The 19,168-nt window shown below is 44.1% G+C and overlaps 1 protein-coding gene and 1 non-coding gene across 2 annotated transcripts in view; one reads left to right on the top strand and one right to left on the bottom strand.

Annotated features, from left to right (window-relative positions):
• The window catches only part of FER1L5 (fer-1 like family member 5), a 52,698-nt gene that overhangs the window by 18,226 nt on the left and 15,304 nt on the right, over positions 1-19,168 (bottom strand). The window contains exons 13-21 of the mRNA XM_045550144.1: positions 19,022-19,074; positions 17,393-17,461; positions 13,309-13,352; positions 13,138-13,220; positions 12,966-13,060; positions 11,937-12,065; positions 10,403-10,580; positions 1,477-1,601; positions 503-603 (exon numbers count right to left, since the gene is read on the bottom strand). Coding sequence (XP_045406100.1) covers positions 503-603; positions 1,477-1,601; positions 10,403-10,580; positions 11,937-12,065; positions 12,966-13,060; positions 13,138-13,220; positions 13,309-13,352; positions 17,393-17,461; positions 19,022-19,074 — 877 coding nt within the window. The remainder of the gene's footprint in view (positions 1-502; positions 604-1,476; positions 1,602-10,402; positions 10,581-11,936; positions 12,066-12,965; positions 13,061-13,137; positions 13,221-13,308; positions 13,353-17,392; positions 17,462-19,021; positions 19,075-19,168) is intronic.
• Positions 5,566-5,673, top strand: LOC123637564. The gene has a single exon (XR_006734932.1). It is a non-coding gene; the product is annotated as a U6 spliceosomal RNA (small nuclear RNA).

The following is a 19,168-nucleotide window of genomic DNA, read 5'->3' as shown; positions in this document are numbered from 1 at the left end:
AGCCCTCTCCCATCCTCCCAGCCCCTGCCATGCACCAGGCCTGTGCCCAAGGACCTCCTGTGGGGAAGAGTGTGTGCTGTGAGACAAGGTCAGGGCTTGGAGAAGCTCTGCAGTGAGTCTTCCAGAATAGGCAGATGCCTGAGGAGGGCATTTTGGATAGAATTAGCCAGGGGTGGGGGGAAAATGTGCAGAGATGGGTCTGTGCAGGCTTGTCCGGAGAAAGAGAAGAGGCTGATTAGTTCGCTGGGAGCCTCAGGCACAGGTGTGGGACAGCAGGGACCATGCTGATGGGGAGGTCAGAGCCGTTTTATGGAGGAGCCCGAATGGAAGGGAGAAGTGACTCTGTTGTTTGGCTCTCCAGTTTCAAGCCGGGGAGAGACCTGAGCAGCACTCCTACTTCTGAGGAGGTGGGCGTGGGGGGTGTTCTGTAGCCACCAGCCCCCTTTTGTAAGCCTGATCTAGCACAGCCCTGGCCGGCCCACCCGGGGCCCCCCAGTCCTACTTGCAGTCCTGTACCAGCTCCCGCAGCAGTTTCTCCCACTGGCGGAGCAGTGCTGGGTCCTTCGGATTCCGCATGGATTTCAGGGTGTCCAGATTGGCTTTCTGCCCAGCAGGAGAGAAACAGCGAGAGAGCTGACGTCAGAGTGGAACTCATCTGGGACAGGCCACAGAGCTGACTGGCCCAAGATGTTTCCAAGGACCTTGGGACCTTTGGGGGGCAACCTGGTGATGTCAGTCCAAGGTTGTCACATGCCCTTGCAAGGCTAGGACCAACCCCCACTGCCACCCTTCCCACTACCCAACAGAAGAAATGAGTGGCAGAGAGGAGCCAGGATGGGGTGGGACTGGGAAGCAGTGCAGCGTCCTGACCCCCTAAATAGGTGTGAGAAAGTCATGTCTGAGGTGGAGGCACCAGGGCACTCCCTGGAGACCTACCCTCCTTGACAGGCACCTAAGACCCCTTATGATCTGATCCCTTCTAGCTTCTCTGCCCTTATCTTCATGTCACCTTCATGCCTTCCCTCCTACCCCCTGAACTTCAAAAACTGGCACATTGCCATGGCTTTGTATATTATTCCCTTCTACATACCTCCCCCACAAACTCCTATGCATTCTTCAAAACCCTGCTGAAATGTCACCTCCTTTGCAAACACCACTGGCTATCCTCTCTTCCTCTCTCCTCCCACACCCCCATCCCTCTGACCCTATAGCTCTGGGTACCTGTACTGCCATTCACTACAGCCCTAGTTGCACTGCACAGTAACTGCACATCCAGCTTCCCCAGATGGTGAGGACGGGGCTGTGTTTCTTCATCCTCGTGCCTCAGTGCCTAGCCCTGCATCTGGCACATTCGTCTCAATAGTGTGGAATGTGTCAGTGAGCTATGTGACTGGCTTCCTATGATGGTGATGCAGTTTGCCAAGTCTCCCACCCACGATCTGAATCCTTCCCTGCATCTGCTTCCACGCCACTCACCAGGCGGTCCCGAGTGAAATGGAGGAGGTTGAGGCAGTTCACTCGGAAGCTGACATCCTCCCAGCTGGAGGTCACAGCCACGACAGGCTTGGTGTTGTACCAGGGCACATAATGGTAGATGTTCCCTAGACACAGAGATACATGGGGTAGGGGCAACTGAGGGACTCTGGGAGGTCTCCTCTCACTGTGCCCCTCAGAGGACTTCCCCTGGGCCACTTCACTCTCAAAGATGTGATCTGCTAACAGTGCTAACTGGAGCCCTCCAGACAGAGGCTGGGCTGGGGACAATTGAGAATGTGTGCTCATTGTGTGCGGTGTGTCATGTCACACGGCCTGTCAGAGTCCCCAGTTTACAGTGGGAAAGTCCAGGCTAGCCAAGGGAAGCAGTGTGCCTGAGGTGGCACATCCCTCTGGTGGTCATATTCTGACCCTCAGGTGAGATGCCAAGGCAAGTGGCATGCCTCAAGGTAGGAATGGGGTCATGGGCATGGCAGACTGGGTTCCCGGGCCATGTTCCTTATTGAAACAAGGGGGAAGCTAGATGAGACACAATGGATTCTTTTTCTCAACTGCACTGCTGAGTTGGCCTCAAAGGAAGAAATCCACAGAAATAAAAAATTAAAAAGACAGAAAGTCTGTGAGGCAAGAGAAACAAAGCTGACTTTTGTCCTCTGACATTCTGGCAAGTTCTTGGAGAACTTGTGTTCCTCTTGGCAACCGCAGGGGCACTGGGGGCAGGAAGGAAAGCCCCAGGCTGCCCACGGTGGGCAGTCTACAGAAGGTCCCATGTGTTACGGGCTGAACTGTGTCCTTCTCGCATGAAGAAGTGTTCAAGTCTGAAACCCCAGTACCTCAGAACGCGACCTTGCTGACAGATGGGGTCTTTGCAGAGGTAATTAGTTAAGATGAAGTCATACTGAAGTAGGGAGGGTCCTTAATCCAATATGACTGGTGTCCTTATAAGAAGAAAGACAGAGATGACAGCCATGTGAAGACACAGAGAAACAGGGAGAACCCCACATGAAGACAGAGGCAGAGACTGGAGTGACGCGTACACAAGATAAGGAACACCAAGGATTGCCAGCAACCACCAGAAGCTGAGAGAGAGATGCGGAACAGATTCTCCCTCGGAGATCTCAGAAGGCATCAATGCTGACACCCTGATCTCTAACTTCTATCCCCCCGACCTGTGAGAGAATCGGTTCTGTTGCTCTAAGCCACCCAGTCTGTGGCACTTTGCTGTGGCAGGCGTAGGAAGCTAACACACCATGCGAAGCTGGCACTCTGAAACCCAAGGCCTCAGGGCCGGAGTGAATGAGAAATAAGCTGTCACTCAGAAGGAAGCAGTGAGGAAGCTTACTTCTCTCCAGTGTGGCCCTGGGTGGCGGGGAAGAAAAATTTCCCCCAAATTAGTAACACGTAGGCTTCACACAGGTTGGCATTCTGAGTTCACGCTATCTGTATAGTCTGAAGAATATCAAACAAAAAATTTAGTGTTAAGTGGTCCCTAGGCTGGGCATGGGGGCTCACACCTGTAATCCCAGCACTTTGGGAGGCCAAGGCAGGAGGATCACTTGAGGCCCAGAGTTCAAGACCAGCTTGGGCAAACACCAAGACCCTGTCTCTACAAAAACAAAAACAAAATTATCTGGGCATGGTGGCCCACGCATATAGTCCCAGCTACTCTGGAGGCTGAGGCGGGAGGATCACTTGAGCCCAGGAGTTTGAGGTTCTAGTGAGCTGTGATGGGACCACTGCACACCAGCCTGGGCAACAGAATAAGACTCTATCTGCAAAAAAAAAAAAAGTGGTCTCTGCTTGGCAGTGCCCCAGGTAACTGGAGGAAGCAAAGGCAAATCCTCTCTGGAGAATGCATCTTTAGCTAGAACCAATGCACATGCTCCCTAACCTGGCACTTTCATACCCCATGGAAAGTCACACAAAACAGCATCAAGAGACATGTAGAAAAATGTTCAAAGCAGCTTCAATCATAATAGCCAAAAATTGGAAACAGCGAAAATATCTCTTAATAGTAGAAGGGATAAATAAATTACAGTACATCCATACAGTGGAATGCCCTCACAGCAAGGGGAGTAAATGAGCTACAGCTATACCTAACGTCATCTAGATTTGTGAACACATTTCATGAATAAAACGACGAGCAAAAGAAGCCAGATACAAAAGAATACATACGATATTATTTCTTTTATATAAAGTTTAAATACACAGAAAAAAACAAAATGGAGATGAGGAGAGTAGTTGCCCTTGGGGCCTCTGGGCTGTGGCCACTCTACTCCATGAGCTGAGCGTTATCACATGGGTACATGTTGGCCTCATGATTCATCGAGCTTGACGCTTTGGTTCATGTACTTTTCCATAGGTATATTATACTTGAATCAAAAGTTGACTTAAGAAATTAAAACACAGTGGAGGCAAAAAAAGGACAAAATATATATGTAAAATACAGTGTGTGTCAAATGGTGGAAAATGCTATGGAGAAGAATAAATGGGGAAGGGGGAAAGGGAGCTGCCACGCAATTTTAAGTAGAATGGTCACCTAAGGCCTTTCCACAAAGATCATCAAGAAGAAATTATCCAGGATGCAGCCCAGAGGGATAACAAGATAAAAATATGGAACAGAGATTTTTAAATATAAAGGACAGAATGAGAAGGTCCCCAGAGGATAGAGTGAGTTCCAAAAAGAGATAAAAGAGAGAAGAGGAGGTCATTTTCAGGGAGAAAATATCGTACAATTTTCCAGAATTGTTGGATGACACCAGCTTCAGACCCTGGCACTGAGTGAATCATTAGAATGATAAATAAACAGAGATCTGTGACTGGGGTTCTCAGTATGAGCATAGGATACAAGATGGCAATTTTCCTCTTCTGCTCTTGGATGGCTTACAAAAGCAACAAAGAGAAGGGAAATAACTCCATTTTCATCAAAACAAGGAGACAGATATAATCTGCAGACCCAAAATACACATAAGGACTGCCAAAAGCAACTGTGATCATCACCGAAGCCCTGGAGGGTAAAGTGCAGCAGAAGCCGCCTGGGGGAAAGTGAACAGCAAGACAGATAGTGGCAAGCACAGCTTGATGGCAGCAGATAGCAGAAAATGCCAGCAAAAACACACTCCCTGAAGGAGCTGTGATGAGGAAATGTGAGCCAGCAGATGAGGAAATGTGAGCCAGCAGAACTCAGAAAACAAGTAGAAGAAAAAACAAAAACATCAGAGAAAGGAAGACACAGAAGAAGCCCATGGGAGATTAGTCCCTGCAGACAATGAATGAGAGGCATAGAAATAAGGATAGAAATAAGAAAAGTGACCAAAATGAAACGGAAAGAGTCAAAAAAGGATCAGAGAGACAGACATAGAGAAAACCAGGGAGAACTATTAAACCTATAAATGGACCCCCTGAAGTAGAAAATTAAAAAATGAAACAGAATGAGCATTTTAACACAGGACTTATGAAAACTCACATGGGGAAAAGATAGGCTTTGCCACCTTGGGTAGAGTGCAGTGGCCAGATCATAGCTCACTGCAACCTCAAACTCTTGGGCTTAAGCAATCCTCCTGCCTCAGCCTCCCAAGTAGCTGGGACTACAGGTTCAAGTCATCACACCCGGCTAATTTTTCTATTTTTTTTTTAGTAGAGATGAGGCTCTCACTCTTGCTCAGGCTGATCTCGAACTCCCGACCTCAAGCCATCCTCCCACCTCAGCCTCCCAGAGTGCTAGGATTATAGGCGTGAGCCACCTGGCCTAGGATATCCTTTTTAACAAATGGTGCTTGAACAATTGGATATCCATAGGCAAATTAATTCAAAAGGAAATCATAGAGCTATATGTAAGAACGAAAACTATAAAACTTGAAAATCTTCATGACCTTGGGTTAGGCAAAGAGTTCTTAGATATGACCCCATAAAATAAAAAATAAATTGGATTTTATCCAAATTAAAAATGTCTGCACTTCAAAAGATGCCATTAAGAAAATGAAAAGACAAGCCACAGACTATTTGCAAATCATGTATCTGATAAAGGACTTATATCCAGAATATATAATGAGCTATTATAACTCAATAATAGTGCTCGCTTTGGCAGCATATATACTAAAATTAGAACGATACAGACAAGATTAGCATGGCCCCTGCGCAAGGATGATACACAAAATTTGTGAAGCGTTCCATTAAAAAAATATATATTATAACTCAATAATAATAAGAAAACCTCAATTAAAAAAATGGGCAATAGATTTGAATAGACATATCACCAAAGAAGATGTATGAATGATTAATGAGCACATGAAAAGATGGTCAGCATCACTAAATATTAGGGAAATGCAAATTAAAACAACGAGATACCCCTATGTGCCTACTATAATAAATACAATAAGAAGGACAGGTAGTAACAAATATTGGTGAGGATATGGAGAAACTGGAATCGTCTTAAGTTTTTGGGAGAATGTGCAGTTACCATAGAAAAGTTTGGTAGTTTCTTAAAAAGCCATTCTGCTTCTAAGTATCTATCTACCCAAGAGAAATGAAATCAGATGTCTGCACAAAGACTAGTACACAATTGTTCATAGCAGCTTTCTTCATAATAGCTAGGAAGTAGGAACACTGTCCATCAACTGATATGATGGAACACTATTTGGCAACAAAAAGGAATGAAGTCCTGACGCTCCACCATGGATAATCCTTAAAACATTATGCCAAGTAAAAGAATCCAGATGCAAAAGACCACATATTGTATACTTTCATTTATATGAAATATCCAAGGAAACTATTATATAGAGACAGGAGTAGATTAGTAGCTGTGTGGACCTGGGGATGGGAACAAGGGAGTGACTACAAATAGGCATGAAGAATCTCCTGGGGTGATGGAAATGTTCTAAAATTGAGCATGAGGATGGTTGCTCAATGCTGTAAATTTACTAAAAATCATTGAATTGTACAAAACAAGTGAATTTTATGGTATGTAAATTACACCATTAAATAAATTACTAACAAAATAAAAGAAGATTTCACTCATAAACATAGATGTGAAAATTCTAAACAAAATATTAGCAAACTAATTCCAGAATGTATAAAAATGGTAAGGTGTACATGTAATTATGCTGTTATAATTGCATTGTATATTATATAATAAAACATAATTATATTGTTTATGTGAAGTGGTATAATAGTAACTCAAGGTAGACTATAATAGGTTAAAGATCAATATTGTAATCTCTTGAGCAACCACTAAAAATAATCTAAAGGTATATAGCCAGTAAGTCAATAAAAGAGATAGAATACAATACTAAAAACAAAACAAAACAAACAAAAACACTTGATTAAAACAAAAGAACACAGGAAATTCCAGTGGGCTTTTTTGTAGAAATTCTCAAGCTTATGCTAAGTCTTATATGAAACAGAAAGAAACAAGAATAGCCAAAATTATTTTGTAAAAGAACAACAAAGTTGGAGGACTTATACTACCTGACTGCAAAACTTGTATTAGAGCTACAGTAATCAACACAGTGTGATAGTGGCATAAGGATACACGAATAGATCAATGGAACAGAATAGACATTCTAGAAAGAGACCACAATACACGATTAATTGCTTTTTAACAAAGGGGCCAAAGTAATTCAATGTGGGAATATGAATAGTTTTTTCAGCAAATGGTGAATTAGATATCTGTATAGAAAGAGAGAGTCTCAACCCCTCCCTCACGCCACATGCAAAAATCAAGTCAAGGGCCTGACACTCAGTGGCTCATGCCTATAATCCCAGCACTTTGGGAAGCCAAGATGGGAGGATCACTTGGGACCAGGAGTTTGTGACCAGCCTGGGCAACATCGTAAGACCCCGTCTCTACAAAAAAAAAAAAATTAGCCAGTGTGGTGGCACATGCCTACATTCCTAGCTACTCAGGAGGCGGAGGCAGGAGGATCACTTGAGCTCAAGAGTTTGAGGTTGCAATGAGCTATGAGGATGCCACTGAACTCTAGCCCAGGCAACAGAGTGAGACCCTGTCTCAAAAACATAAGAAGAAGAAAAAAAAAGTTATGTGAATGGCCAATAAGCACATGAAAAGATACTAAACACCATTAATGATTAGAGAAATACAAGTTAGAAATTACAATTAGGTACAATTTCACACCCACTAGAAGGATTCAAATGAAAAAGTTTGGCAATAGCAAAAGTTGGTAAGGGTGTGGAGCAACATTGTGTGTGAGTGTAAAATAGTACAACCACTTTGGAAAACCCAACTTTCATTCCCTAGCTATTTACCCAAGGGAAATGCAAGCATTTTCACAAAAAAGACTTTTACAAGAATGTTCATAGCAGCTTTATTCATAGAACTCCAAAACTCGAATCAATCCAAATATCCACAAACAGGCGAATGGATAAATAATCATATTTATACGATGGAATACTAACAGAAATAAAAAGGAATGAAGTACTGCTCTATGCAACAAGATGAATGAATCTCTAAAACACTATGCTGAGCAAAATAAGCTATAGGAAAAGTAAGAGTACCACAGTATGATATCATTTATGTAAAGTTATAGAACAAGCAAATCAAATCTACAGTGGTACACATCACAGTGATTGCCCCCCAGGGGCTGGGGAGATTTACTGAAAAGAAGCACATGGCAGCTTTCCGGGGTAACGAAAATCTCTACCCATGGTGGGTACACAGTTACACTTGTCAAAACTCATCAAACTACATACTTTAAATCTGTGAATTTTATTATTTGTAAACAAGACTTAAAAAAAAAAAGTCACCATTAAAAGAATGAAAAGCCAAGCCTCAATCTTGAAGAAGATATTCACAACACACAAGTCTGGCAAAAGATTGTTCCCCAGGAAAAAAAAAAAAGTGCATATCAATAAGAAAAATATAGCCAAATTGAATAATAGATAAAAAATATGAATAATTCTTTTTATAGATGAGGAAAAACAAATGTCTGTATACATATGAAAAGATGCTCAACCCTCATTTTTAATCAGGAAAGTGCAAATTAAGGCCATACGAGATACCATTTCACATCCACCAGATTGGTAAAAATTAAAAGACTGGGCAACATCAAGTTCTAGTGAGACTGCAGAGTAACAGGAATTCTCATACCATGCTGATGAGAGTGTAATTTGGTATAATCTCTTTTGCTTTGAGTTTCTCTTCCACTCCTAGGTATGTAATTTAGAGGAAGTCTTGCACTTGTGACCAAGAGACATGTATAAGAATGTTAACAACAAAATTATACCAGCAAAAAAAAAGATATAACCTAAATGTCTACATATACAACATAATTGGTGGTATAATCATATAGTGGAAAATACACAGAAATAAAAATGAACTGCAGTTACACATACCCATATAAAAAATTTAATGTTGAGCAAAAGGTGTAAGACAGATAAATACAGACTGAAAGAATCCATTTATATAAAATAAACAGTATGCTGTTTAGGGTTTTCTACACAGGTGAAGAATTAAGAAGAAAAGCAAACAGATAATGAACACAAGAGTCAGGATCATGGTTATTTTTGGGGTGAATGGATCTTCAAAGAACAAACAGGGACCTTCTAAGATGCTGACAATTTTCTGTATTTTAAGCTGGGTGGTGAGTTCAGGGGTATTCATTTTATTCTTCTTCTTTAAACTTTACATATACATTTTAGATACTTTTGTATATATATATTCTATAATATAAAAAACAAGTAGAACATTATGCTAAGTGACAAGCCAGTCACAAGGATCACATATTATATGATTCCATGCATACGAAATGTCCGGACTAGGAAAATCTATAGACACAGAGAGTAGACTGGTGGCTGTATAGGGCTGGGGAGGTGGGAGAGAAAAGGGGAGTGACCGCTAGTGGGTACAATGTTTCCTTTTGGGGTGAGGAAAATGTTCTAAAATTGATTGTGGTGATGGTTGTACAACTCTCTGAATATACAAAAAAGCTATTGAATTGTACACTTTATATGAGTGACTTGTATGGTATGTGAATTATATCTCAATAAAGCTTTTATTTAAAAAAGCAGGTAGATAAGTGGGATGCACAGAAAGGCTCTGAATGGGTGACGAAATGCTAAAGCTGACTGAGATGACAGTGAGACAGTATTAATCTGTAGCAGTAGTTCTCAAACTTTAGCATGCACCCAAATTACCTGGAGGGTTTGTTAAAACACAGATTGTGGGGCCTCATCCCCATATTATCTGATTCTGTAGGTTTGGGGTGGGATCAAGAATATTCATTTTTTCCTTTTTATTTGTATAAATTTAAGGGGTACAGTGCAATTTTGTCACATGGATATATTGCTTAGTGGTGCAGTCTGGGTTTTAGTGTAACCATCACCTCAATAGCATACATTGTACACTATTACATTAAGTAATTTCTCATCCCTCACCTCCCACCCTTCTGAGTCTCCAATGACTATTAAGAATCCGCATTTCTAACAAGTTCTTGGGTAATGTTGAAGCTGCTAGCCCAGGGACTTCACCTTGAGAACTACTACTCTATGGTGTCCAATAAAGATGTCCAATAAATACACATTAGATGAGTGGATGAATGGATGGATGCACTGGTGGTTGGCTGGATGTTTGGGTCAGTGATAGCTGAATGGTTGGATGGATAAATGGATGGATAAAGGGTGAATGGATGGATAGGAGGTGGTTCAGAGTGGCAGGGCAGAAGGCAGGGTTGGGGAAGGTGTAATGTGGAAAGTAGTGCAAAGAAGGAGTTGAATTCAAGACCTAGTTTCTACTGAGTTCACCACCTACTAGCTACGCAGTATTTGGCAAGGGACTTCGCCTTCCTGAACCTCATTTTTTCTCAAGTGTGGGTCAATAATGCCTATGAATCTTCTATGAGCTAATACCCTTGCAGTGGCTGCTCTCTACTCTTTGCTTAAATCTGACTATTACCATCGTATATCACTGGGCTGTACTGTGTGGTTGAGACTAGAGGCTTGTAATTCAGGTCCAGCTTGTTTCCATAGTGGCCAATGCTGACCTCGAACTGGATCAGGTCGTTGAAGTTGGGCATCATGGTACAGGAGAGGAAGATAACACACAATCCATACTTTTGGCGGTTCCGGTGCTTCTAAAATGATACCCGCCCCCCATGCCCAGTACATGAGCCAAGGGATGAACAAGACTATACAGACAGGCAGGGAAGCAAGGATGAGGTGCCCTGTTTCTTTCAAAAGCAATCTTTGCTTCTCTTCAGGGTAAGCTAGACCATAATTGAAACCCTCCTCATCACCTGGCCCACTCTACTCAGCCAGCCATGGTTCCTTCCCTTTCTGAAATCAGGCAGGTTGGGGGAATCTCCCTAGTCAGGCTAGCCTCTGAGTTGGGCCACCCCATCCTTATTTCAAGCAGAGGTCCCTCTCCTTTTTTGCCTAAACTCTCTCCCTCAGAAGAGACATAGTGAGCAGGAGTGTACAGCTGGGATTCAAAACACACACACAAACATGCTTACATCTGCTCTTCATGGCTCTTCTCAAGCTCCCCTCCTCCTTCCAGAAAAGGTTAACCTTTCCATTTCCTGCCCCAGCTGCCTACTATCCTTCCAACTTCATCTGTTCCCAGCATGCCTCCCGTGTGCTCAGGCCCTCTACCATCACATCAGCCCCTCTCTTGTTTCTGTTGCCAACCTCCAGTCTATTCTTGCATTCCCCCAGTTTGTTGACTAGTTCAAGTCTCCCCTATCTTAAAAAATAACTCTCCTCCTCCCATCTGAGCCCCTATTTAGCTATCACCTGATCTCATCTCCTTCAACTTTTTAAAAAATGAATTTATTTTTATTTTTTAGAGATGGGATCTTGCCATGTTGCCTAGACTGGTCTCAAACTCCTGAGGTCAAACAATCCTCCCACCTCAGCCTCCTGAGCCTTGCTTTCTTCCACTTCTCAGCTAGGGGAGTCAGCATTACTTCTTATGTCCTGTTGGCCTCTGGCTCTGACCATTCTATTTACAAAGGGTCTCTGGGACTTGCCCCCTCCTCCCAATAAGGCTTTATCCCCATTTCTCTTGATTGAATGACCCCAACTTACTCCCCTCCAGTCTATTGTTAATACTGCCCCTCCTACCCTTTCCTGTTTCAGTGGTCCTCCACTGGCTTCAGGAAGAAATCCAAATACCTTAGATTGTTTTACAAAGCCCCAAGAAACTAGTTTACTAATGGACATTATTTGTCTTTAACTAGATTAGATACTTGTTAAACTGAAATCTTATCTTGTCTTTACTGGATCCTCTGACCATCCGGGACTTGGCACAGCATGAAGTCCCCAGCAGAGGTTTCATAAATACTCAGGCAGATAGATCAAGCATTCTTAAAACCCAACAGCTTGCGCCCAGGGCCTCTAGCAGGGTCAGAGATAGGGACCCACAGTAGATCTGGGGCAAGGAAAGGGAACCTCTGTTTTTCCCTGGGTTACCTGTTTCCTGTGGTTACCTCTATCATGGTCACTTCATGGGAGAGGTCCTTCATCCTGGAGTCTTGTTGGGACTTGATTTGGGTGATTAACTCTAGGAAGACTCGGCCTCGATAAGCTAAACCATCCTTAACAGAGTCAGAAATACACTGGGGCAACGGGGAGGAAAATGGAGAAAAGGGATGAGAGAAAAAGCAGGCAAATCTCCGCCGAAAGCCCCTGTGGCAAAGACAAGGTGGTCTGGTGACTGCTTGCCTAGGGCTAGCTCCAACCACAATCCCAGGGAAGAACTCCTGATAGCCCAGGCACCCCCGTGCCAGGAAACCTCCAGGCCCTGAGCCACGCCCTGAGCACCCACCACTCCCGTTCACACACGGTGCTTTACCGCAACTCCAAGGACCCTGCTCCCCACAATGCTCCAGGCTGGGCGGGTAATGCCATAACCACTGAGTTTGCGCCTCTCTTCTGACCAATCAGGGCATACCCCACCTCCTTCACAACAGTGATTGGTCTAAGGCGAGCACACATGACCTGAGCAGGCCAATTAGAATGCTTCCCGGGCTTCCCTGTTAGAGGCAAGTGACCAGGTTCCCAGCCTGGCTGTGGCAGGAGGGGATAAGGCGAGGGGGGGACGTCAAGAGTGGGAGAATGAGAGTCTCCTAATGGCATCCAGGCTCTGGGGCCTGTGGCTCCTCCTCACTCACAATCCTTTTTTTGTTTAACTCATCAAGAGTCAGGTTTCTGGCGTTTACCACCAGTCTTGAATATCCTATGTGCTTTCCCTCATTTACCTGTGCTGTGTCCTTTGTCTTGCATGTCCTTTACACAAGCTGAAAATCTTACCCAAGTTCTCATCTCGAAGCCCCTTCCTCAGTGAACGCCTAGAGCACTCCATGTGTTCCTTTCTCGTGCCCCAGGTTTCACGGCCTCTGCCAGAGTGTGGTGGATGGAAACCAGGGCCGGGGCCTCCTGGGCATTTCCCAGGCCCCAGTGCTTTAAACGTAGTGGGTTTTACCTTCACTCTTCCCTAGTTGACATGAGAAGCTTACAGCGCCTTCTTCCTGGATCCTGAAAGGGGCCTTTTTCCCCCCATGGAGAGTCAGGAAGCTGGGGCCAAAGCAGGGTAGGAAGCCAGAGGACACTCCTGGAAGAAGAAAGGGTGAGAGGGAGCAGGGCACAGGTAGGAGAGGCGCGGGAGGTAGCGTCCAGGGCTTTGCTTGCCTTCTATCTCTTCTCCAGTGGATGAGATCTGGTTGAGGAACAGGCTGGCAGTACCAATCTCATCCTGGCAATCCCTCCTGGAGCTGGGGAGAAACACACTCTGCAAGCTGAGCCCTTGCCTGGCTCTCATTTCTTCCTTGTGTGTGCTTCAGCCTCTGCCCAGTTGCTCACCAGTCCAAGACTCTGAACTTGATGTAGCTGGAGAGGCAGGGCAGCTGTGAGGGGAAGGAGAGAGGAGCAGTGGGTGCACACTCAGATGGTCTGGTCCTCGTGGAGATTTTGAGAGCAGTTGGGAAGTCCTGAGTCTGGGTCCAAGGCCTGGTTCACTTACTAATGAGCCATTTAATCACAGACAAGCTGGATTTAGCACAGAGCTTATGGAGTTTTGGCTTAGGGTCCCCCACTTGCATGGGGCCTGGGACTTGTCATAGGATCATTTCTTAAATGCCCCCCTAATTACATAAGCTTCAAGACCCTTGAGACGTGGGTCTGGCCTGGCTGTGGATTCACACAGCCCTTCACAGTCTGAATGCACGTTCACCAAACCATCTTCTGGAGAGGTTGTAGGCCTAGAATATCTTCTTCAAGTCTAGCAGTTAACTTTTTAAACAGCAGGACATCTATCTCCTCAAAGAGTAAATGATAATAGCTGCCATTCCAGGAGGATTTCTGTTGTCCCTTGCCTGTTCTGAACAAACTCCATAGACCAGCTGAGTGAATTCTCCCAACAGTCTCATTAACCAGGTTCTATTAGTGTTCCCATTTTCATATGGGAAAACTGAGGCACAGAGAGATTTAGTCCCTGATGTTCTCATGCTACATGAAGGTGCTGAAATCTCAGAGCTCCTGACCAGTCTGCCATAACCCAGTGAGGGCTGTGAATGTCCCTATAAATACAGACATGGAATGAAGCCCATAGAGGCAGAGGGACCTGCTCAAGGTCACACAGTAAGCAGAGGAGTCAGGATTTGAACCCAAGCTTTGGAGTCTTATCTCTAATCTGCGATATGCTTCCCTTAATTATTACAGACACACACAGAAAGAAAGAAAGAAAGAAAGAGAGAGAGAGAGAGAGAGAGAGAGAGAGAGAGAGAGAGAGAGAAAGAAAGAAAGAAAGAAAGAAAGAAAGAAAGAAAGAAAGAAAGAAAGAAAGAAAGAAAGAAAGAAAGAAAAATTTAAAAAACGGGAAAAGAAAAAACCCATGTGTAAAACAGAGCTGCTGTGGTTGAGTCCAGAGTAAGACCTCAAATCCTCTCAGCTGGGGTCTTTTCTCCTTATAGTAGTTCTTGGGACAGAACCTTCCAGTTTTCCACTCTTCTTGTCTATTCTCCCCCTGCCCTGATGGCTGAGGGGCCAAGGAGAATTGAGGAAAGGGTTTTTCAGGTGGGATGCTGGTTAATAAGAAAGAAGGAAATTGCTCAGGTTGAGAAAGGACAATGGAAGGAGAGAGATGGGAACCATAAGGCGGCCAGGTCTTCTTCCTCTTTTTTTTTTTTTTTTGAGACGGAGTCTCACTCTGTTGCCCAGGCTAGAGTGCCGTGGCGTCAGCCTAGCTCACAGCAACCTCAAACTCCTGGGCTCAAGCAATCCTACTGCCTCAGCTTCCCGAGTAGCTGGGACTACAGGCATGCGCCACCATGCCCGGCTAATTTTTTCTGTATATATTTTTAGTTGTCCATATAATTTCTTTCTATTTTTAGTAGAGACGACGTCTCACTCTTGCCCAGGCTGGTCTTGAACTCCTGAGTTCAAATGATCCACCCGCCTCAGCCTCCCAGAGTGCTAGGATTACAGGCGTGAGCCACCGCGCCTGGCCCAGGTCTTCTAAAGTTACGAATCCTCCAAATTCAGATTTATGGCTGAACCATCTTTTCATCCACCCTGCTGAGACTTCTCCTCCCCTTCCTCAGTTCCTCCTCTGGTGTGCCGTCTCCCCTCCTGCCCTGGGACCCTTGGACTGGCCACTGGCACAGGTCCATGCTCAGCAGTGCCCTCAGCTCTGCTCCCTCCTGACCCGTTGGCCTCAAATGCTACCATTTGTGTGGCCCCTCTAAAATGTCTTCCTCCTTTACAAGTCTATAAAATCAGTGCACCTCTAGTCCTAGCTAATCGGGAGGCTGAGGCAGGAGGATCACTTGAACCCAGGAGTTCAAGGTTATAGTGAGCTATGATTGCACCACTGCACTCCAGCCTGGGTGACAGAGTGAGGCTCTGTTTCTAAAAAAATTTTTTTAAAAAAAGAGTCTAGGCCAGGTGCGGTGGCTCATGCCTGTAATCCTAGCACTCTGGAAGGCCGAGGCGGGTGGATCGCTCGAGGTCAGGAGTTTGAGACCAGCCTGAGCGAGACCCCGTCTCTACTAAAAATAGAAATAAAAATTATCTGGACAACTAAAAATATATATACAAAAAATTAGCCGGGCATGGTGGTGCATGCCTGTAGTCCCAGCTACTCGGGAGGCTGAGGCAGAAGGATTGCTTAAGCCCAGGAGTTTGAGGTTGCTGTGAGCTAGGCTGATGCCACGGTACTCACTCTAGCCCGGGCAACAGAGCAAGACTCTGTCTCAAAAAAAAAAAAAAAGAGTCTATAAAGTCATCCAAGGAGCGGGGGATTATGAAGCATGGTTGAAAATAATGACTCACCAGGAGGTAGACTGGGGAAGCTTCAAGAAGCAGTAAGGAGAGGGTTTAACACACTGACTGTCATGTGAGTTGTATTTAACTCAGGCTAGTTTTGACCCCGGGCTGCATGAAGCAAAACCCTGCAATTGGTTCGTAAAAACCTTGCTTGTTGATGTTCTTATTGTTACAATTAATATTGACAATTTAATTCTAAAACCTTGGATTGTGTTGCATATAACTCACGTAAAGAAAACAATAAACAATAACAAATTAGAAAGGATCATTTTGTTTTAATAAAACACCGTGGCCCCAGGAAATTTTTTTTTTCCTAGCGTGGCAGCCAATGTGTTAAAGGAGGGAGGAGGGGAGCTTATTAGCTAAGGTTGTATCTCAAGTAAATTACAGGAAAGCTGAACACTCTTTGGGTAGCAAAATCAATGTCACATAAAATGCTATGCACTTGTACTTATGAGAGAACTCAAGTTCTCCCAGCATTGTTTGTCCTTATTTTACACACAGCTTTTAGAAGCCTGACATAGAGTCAAAAGGCCAATGAGATCCACCAGAGCTTCAATAGAACTGTCTCCTACAAAAGCTGATAGGTGACTAAGAAGGACTGAAACACTATAAAAACCAGACTATAGAACCCCACAAAGAAGAGCAGCTTGGGGCCATTTAATGTAAGGACAAATAGCCCGGTACTACATATAGCCCGTATAAAAACTATGTTCCCATCGTGCCTCTAGGCCATCATCAGAGAGCTATAATTACATCATTCAGAGCAGTTTGCCTAGAAGATAAGAAAATGTATGATATAATTTAGAATGACTCTTTAGAGTGATTTGTTTTGTTTTTTAACGTGTGTGAAAGAGCACATTTAAGTTCTCCAGAAACTTTAGTGTTGCTTAATACTGGATAAAGTTAAACATAAACTATCATACCATCAGTCATTCTTCTGCCACATATTTTCCCAAGAGAAATGAAAGCCTATGTCCACACTAAGATTGGACACAAATGCTTACACAGCTTCATTGTAATAGCCAAAACCTGGACACTATCTAAACGTCCATCAGCAAAGGAATGGAGATGCAAACTGTGGTGCATCCATGCAATGGAATAGCACTCAGCAATAAAAGGAATGAACTACCGATACACACAGCAACATGGATGAGTCTCAGAATAATTAGGCTGAGTGAAAGAAGCCAGACCAAAAAGGGCGCATCTTGTATGATTCCATTTATATGAAACTCTGGGAAATGCAAGCTGATCTATAGTGCGATAAAGCAGATCGGTGGGTGCCTGGGGATGGGAGGAGGGATTGCCAAGGGGCACGAGCAACTCTTGGACTGGTAGATGTGAGAGATAAATTTGTTATCTTGATTGTGATGGTTTCACGGGTGTGCACATATTTAAATGTACAATTTGATACGTGTTAAAATATGTACAACTCACTGTATGTCAATTGTACCTCGATAAAGCTGTAAAAGTAAAGCTTTCCATAACATATCCTGGGCTTCCTCGTGCTCCCTTTCAGCCAGAGCCCCCCTTGCCATGCTTGTTGCCCCCTCTTCCATCCACACCCCTATACCTGAACTTCCCTTCTGTGTGCGGGGCAGTGGGGATGGGGCAACCATACCTGGATCTGGAAGGTCAGGATCTGGTTCCATATCGGGTTGTCAGTTGGGGCCGGTACACGCGTCTTGAGCTGGGAACGTCCCAAAGCATTGTTAGTGCCAGCCTGTCCCCTCATCCCTCCATTGGCCTCGCCTTCCAGCCCTTCCTGTCTGCACCACAGAGGTGAACGGGCTAATTCCTGGTCTAAAGACACCTGGACAATTTCTCAGCAGCTACAACTTCAGTCCTTTGGGTACATATCTCAAAGAGTTTGCCAGATCCAGATTCCTCAGTATTTTTCCTTTTTTTTTTTTTTTTTTTTTTTGAGACAGAGTCTCACTTTGTTGCCCGGGCTAGAGTGAGTGCCGTGGCATCAGCCTAGCTCACAGCAACCTCAAACTCCTGGGCTTAAGCGATCCTACTGCCTCAGCCTCCCGAGTAGCTGGGACTACAGGCATGAGCCACCATGCCCGGCTAATTTTTTTGTATATATATTTTTAGTTGGCCAGATAATTTCTTTCTATTTTTAGTAGAGACGGGGTCTCGCTCTTGCTCAGGCTGGTCTCGAACTCCTGACCTTGAGCGATCCACCCGCCTCGGCCTCCCAGAGCTAGGATTACAGGCGTGAGCCACCGCGCCCGGCCAGTATTTTTCCTTAAATCAACTTTCAACTGACTTAATTTTTAAATAGGTATAGGTATAATAACTTTATTATATAAGTGTAACACATAGATTTTATTAGATAAGTTCCAATATCCCAACAGAAAAATAGGCAAAAATACAGCCAATGGCAGCAGCAATACCCCTTTTAAAACCACCAATTGATTTAATTTTTAAGCCTAGCCTTATTCTAAGCAATGATATCTGTAAAATCAAGTGTTAGTTGGCCTTGTTAAACTTTTTAAGGTACACTAAGACAAACACAGAAATATCAAAATTTTTGAAAAATCTGTATCACTTACCACCCAAGAATATCTCACCTGGCTCCAGGGGTACCCAAACCACTCACTAGGAAAATAATACTCCATGTGGTAGTTTTAAATATGCCCCAAAATTTTTCAGAACACCTCCCTTCAAAACGTGGACATTAATTTCCCTTTCCTTATGTATGGGCTGGATTCAATGACTGGCTAGTAACAGATAGAGTGTGGTACAAATGATGGTTTGTGAATTCTGAGAAAATATATTTAACTTTAACTCAGCATTTGCCAAATTAGGGCCCTTTTTTATGCATAACAGCCATCAGCACACTTTGGAAAATTCTAATTTGTATTCATAGAGGTTCATGGAATGTCAGCAACTCTCTTGCCCAGAACCTTCAATTTACAGATGAAGAAACTGAGGCCCAGAGGGGTGGTGACAGTTTTGATGTTGTTCGTTTGTTGGCATGTTGTTTTGTTCACTCATTCATTCCTCCATGTGTATTTCGTTTTTAGTGGGCACTTTCTCCATACAAGGCCTTGGCACAGCTCTGGCATGCCGAGGGGAGACATGGCCGCCACCTCCACAGAGTTCCAGGTCCAGGTCACACTGCCCCTTAGTGGATGAGCTGGGATACAATTCCTGGGGTCCTGCCCATAAGCCCACTCTCTTCCTCCACACTAGTTTTTCTAGGTGCCAATTTCTCTAGGTCTCTCTTTTCTACACTTACCTTTTCCCCAATTAGTTCCACCTCCAACATAGGATTCACTGACTGCAGTTTCCCTGTGAGCAAGAAGTTAAAAGAATTCTGAGATAGCAGCACTATTTTCTTTTCAGAAGGAGGAAGTGGGGAGGTGATAGAACTTAAAAACCATCC

The sequence above is a fragment of the Lemur catta genome, chromosome 4 (genome assembly GCF_020740605.2).
Source record: "Lemur catta isolate mLemCat1 chromosome 4, mLemCat1.pri, whole genome shotgun sequence".
Taxonomy (NCBI): domain Eukaryota; kingdom Metazoa; phylum Chordata; class Mammalia; order Primates; family Lemuridae; genus Lemur; species Lemur catta.
Note: the sequence above shows the minus strand (reverse complement) of the source record. Positions and strands in the feature narration are given on the sequence as shown.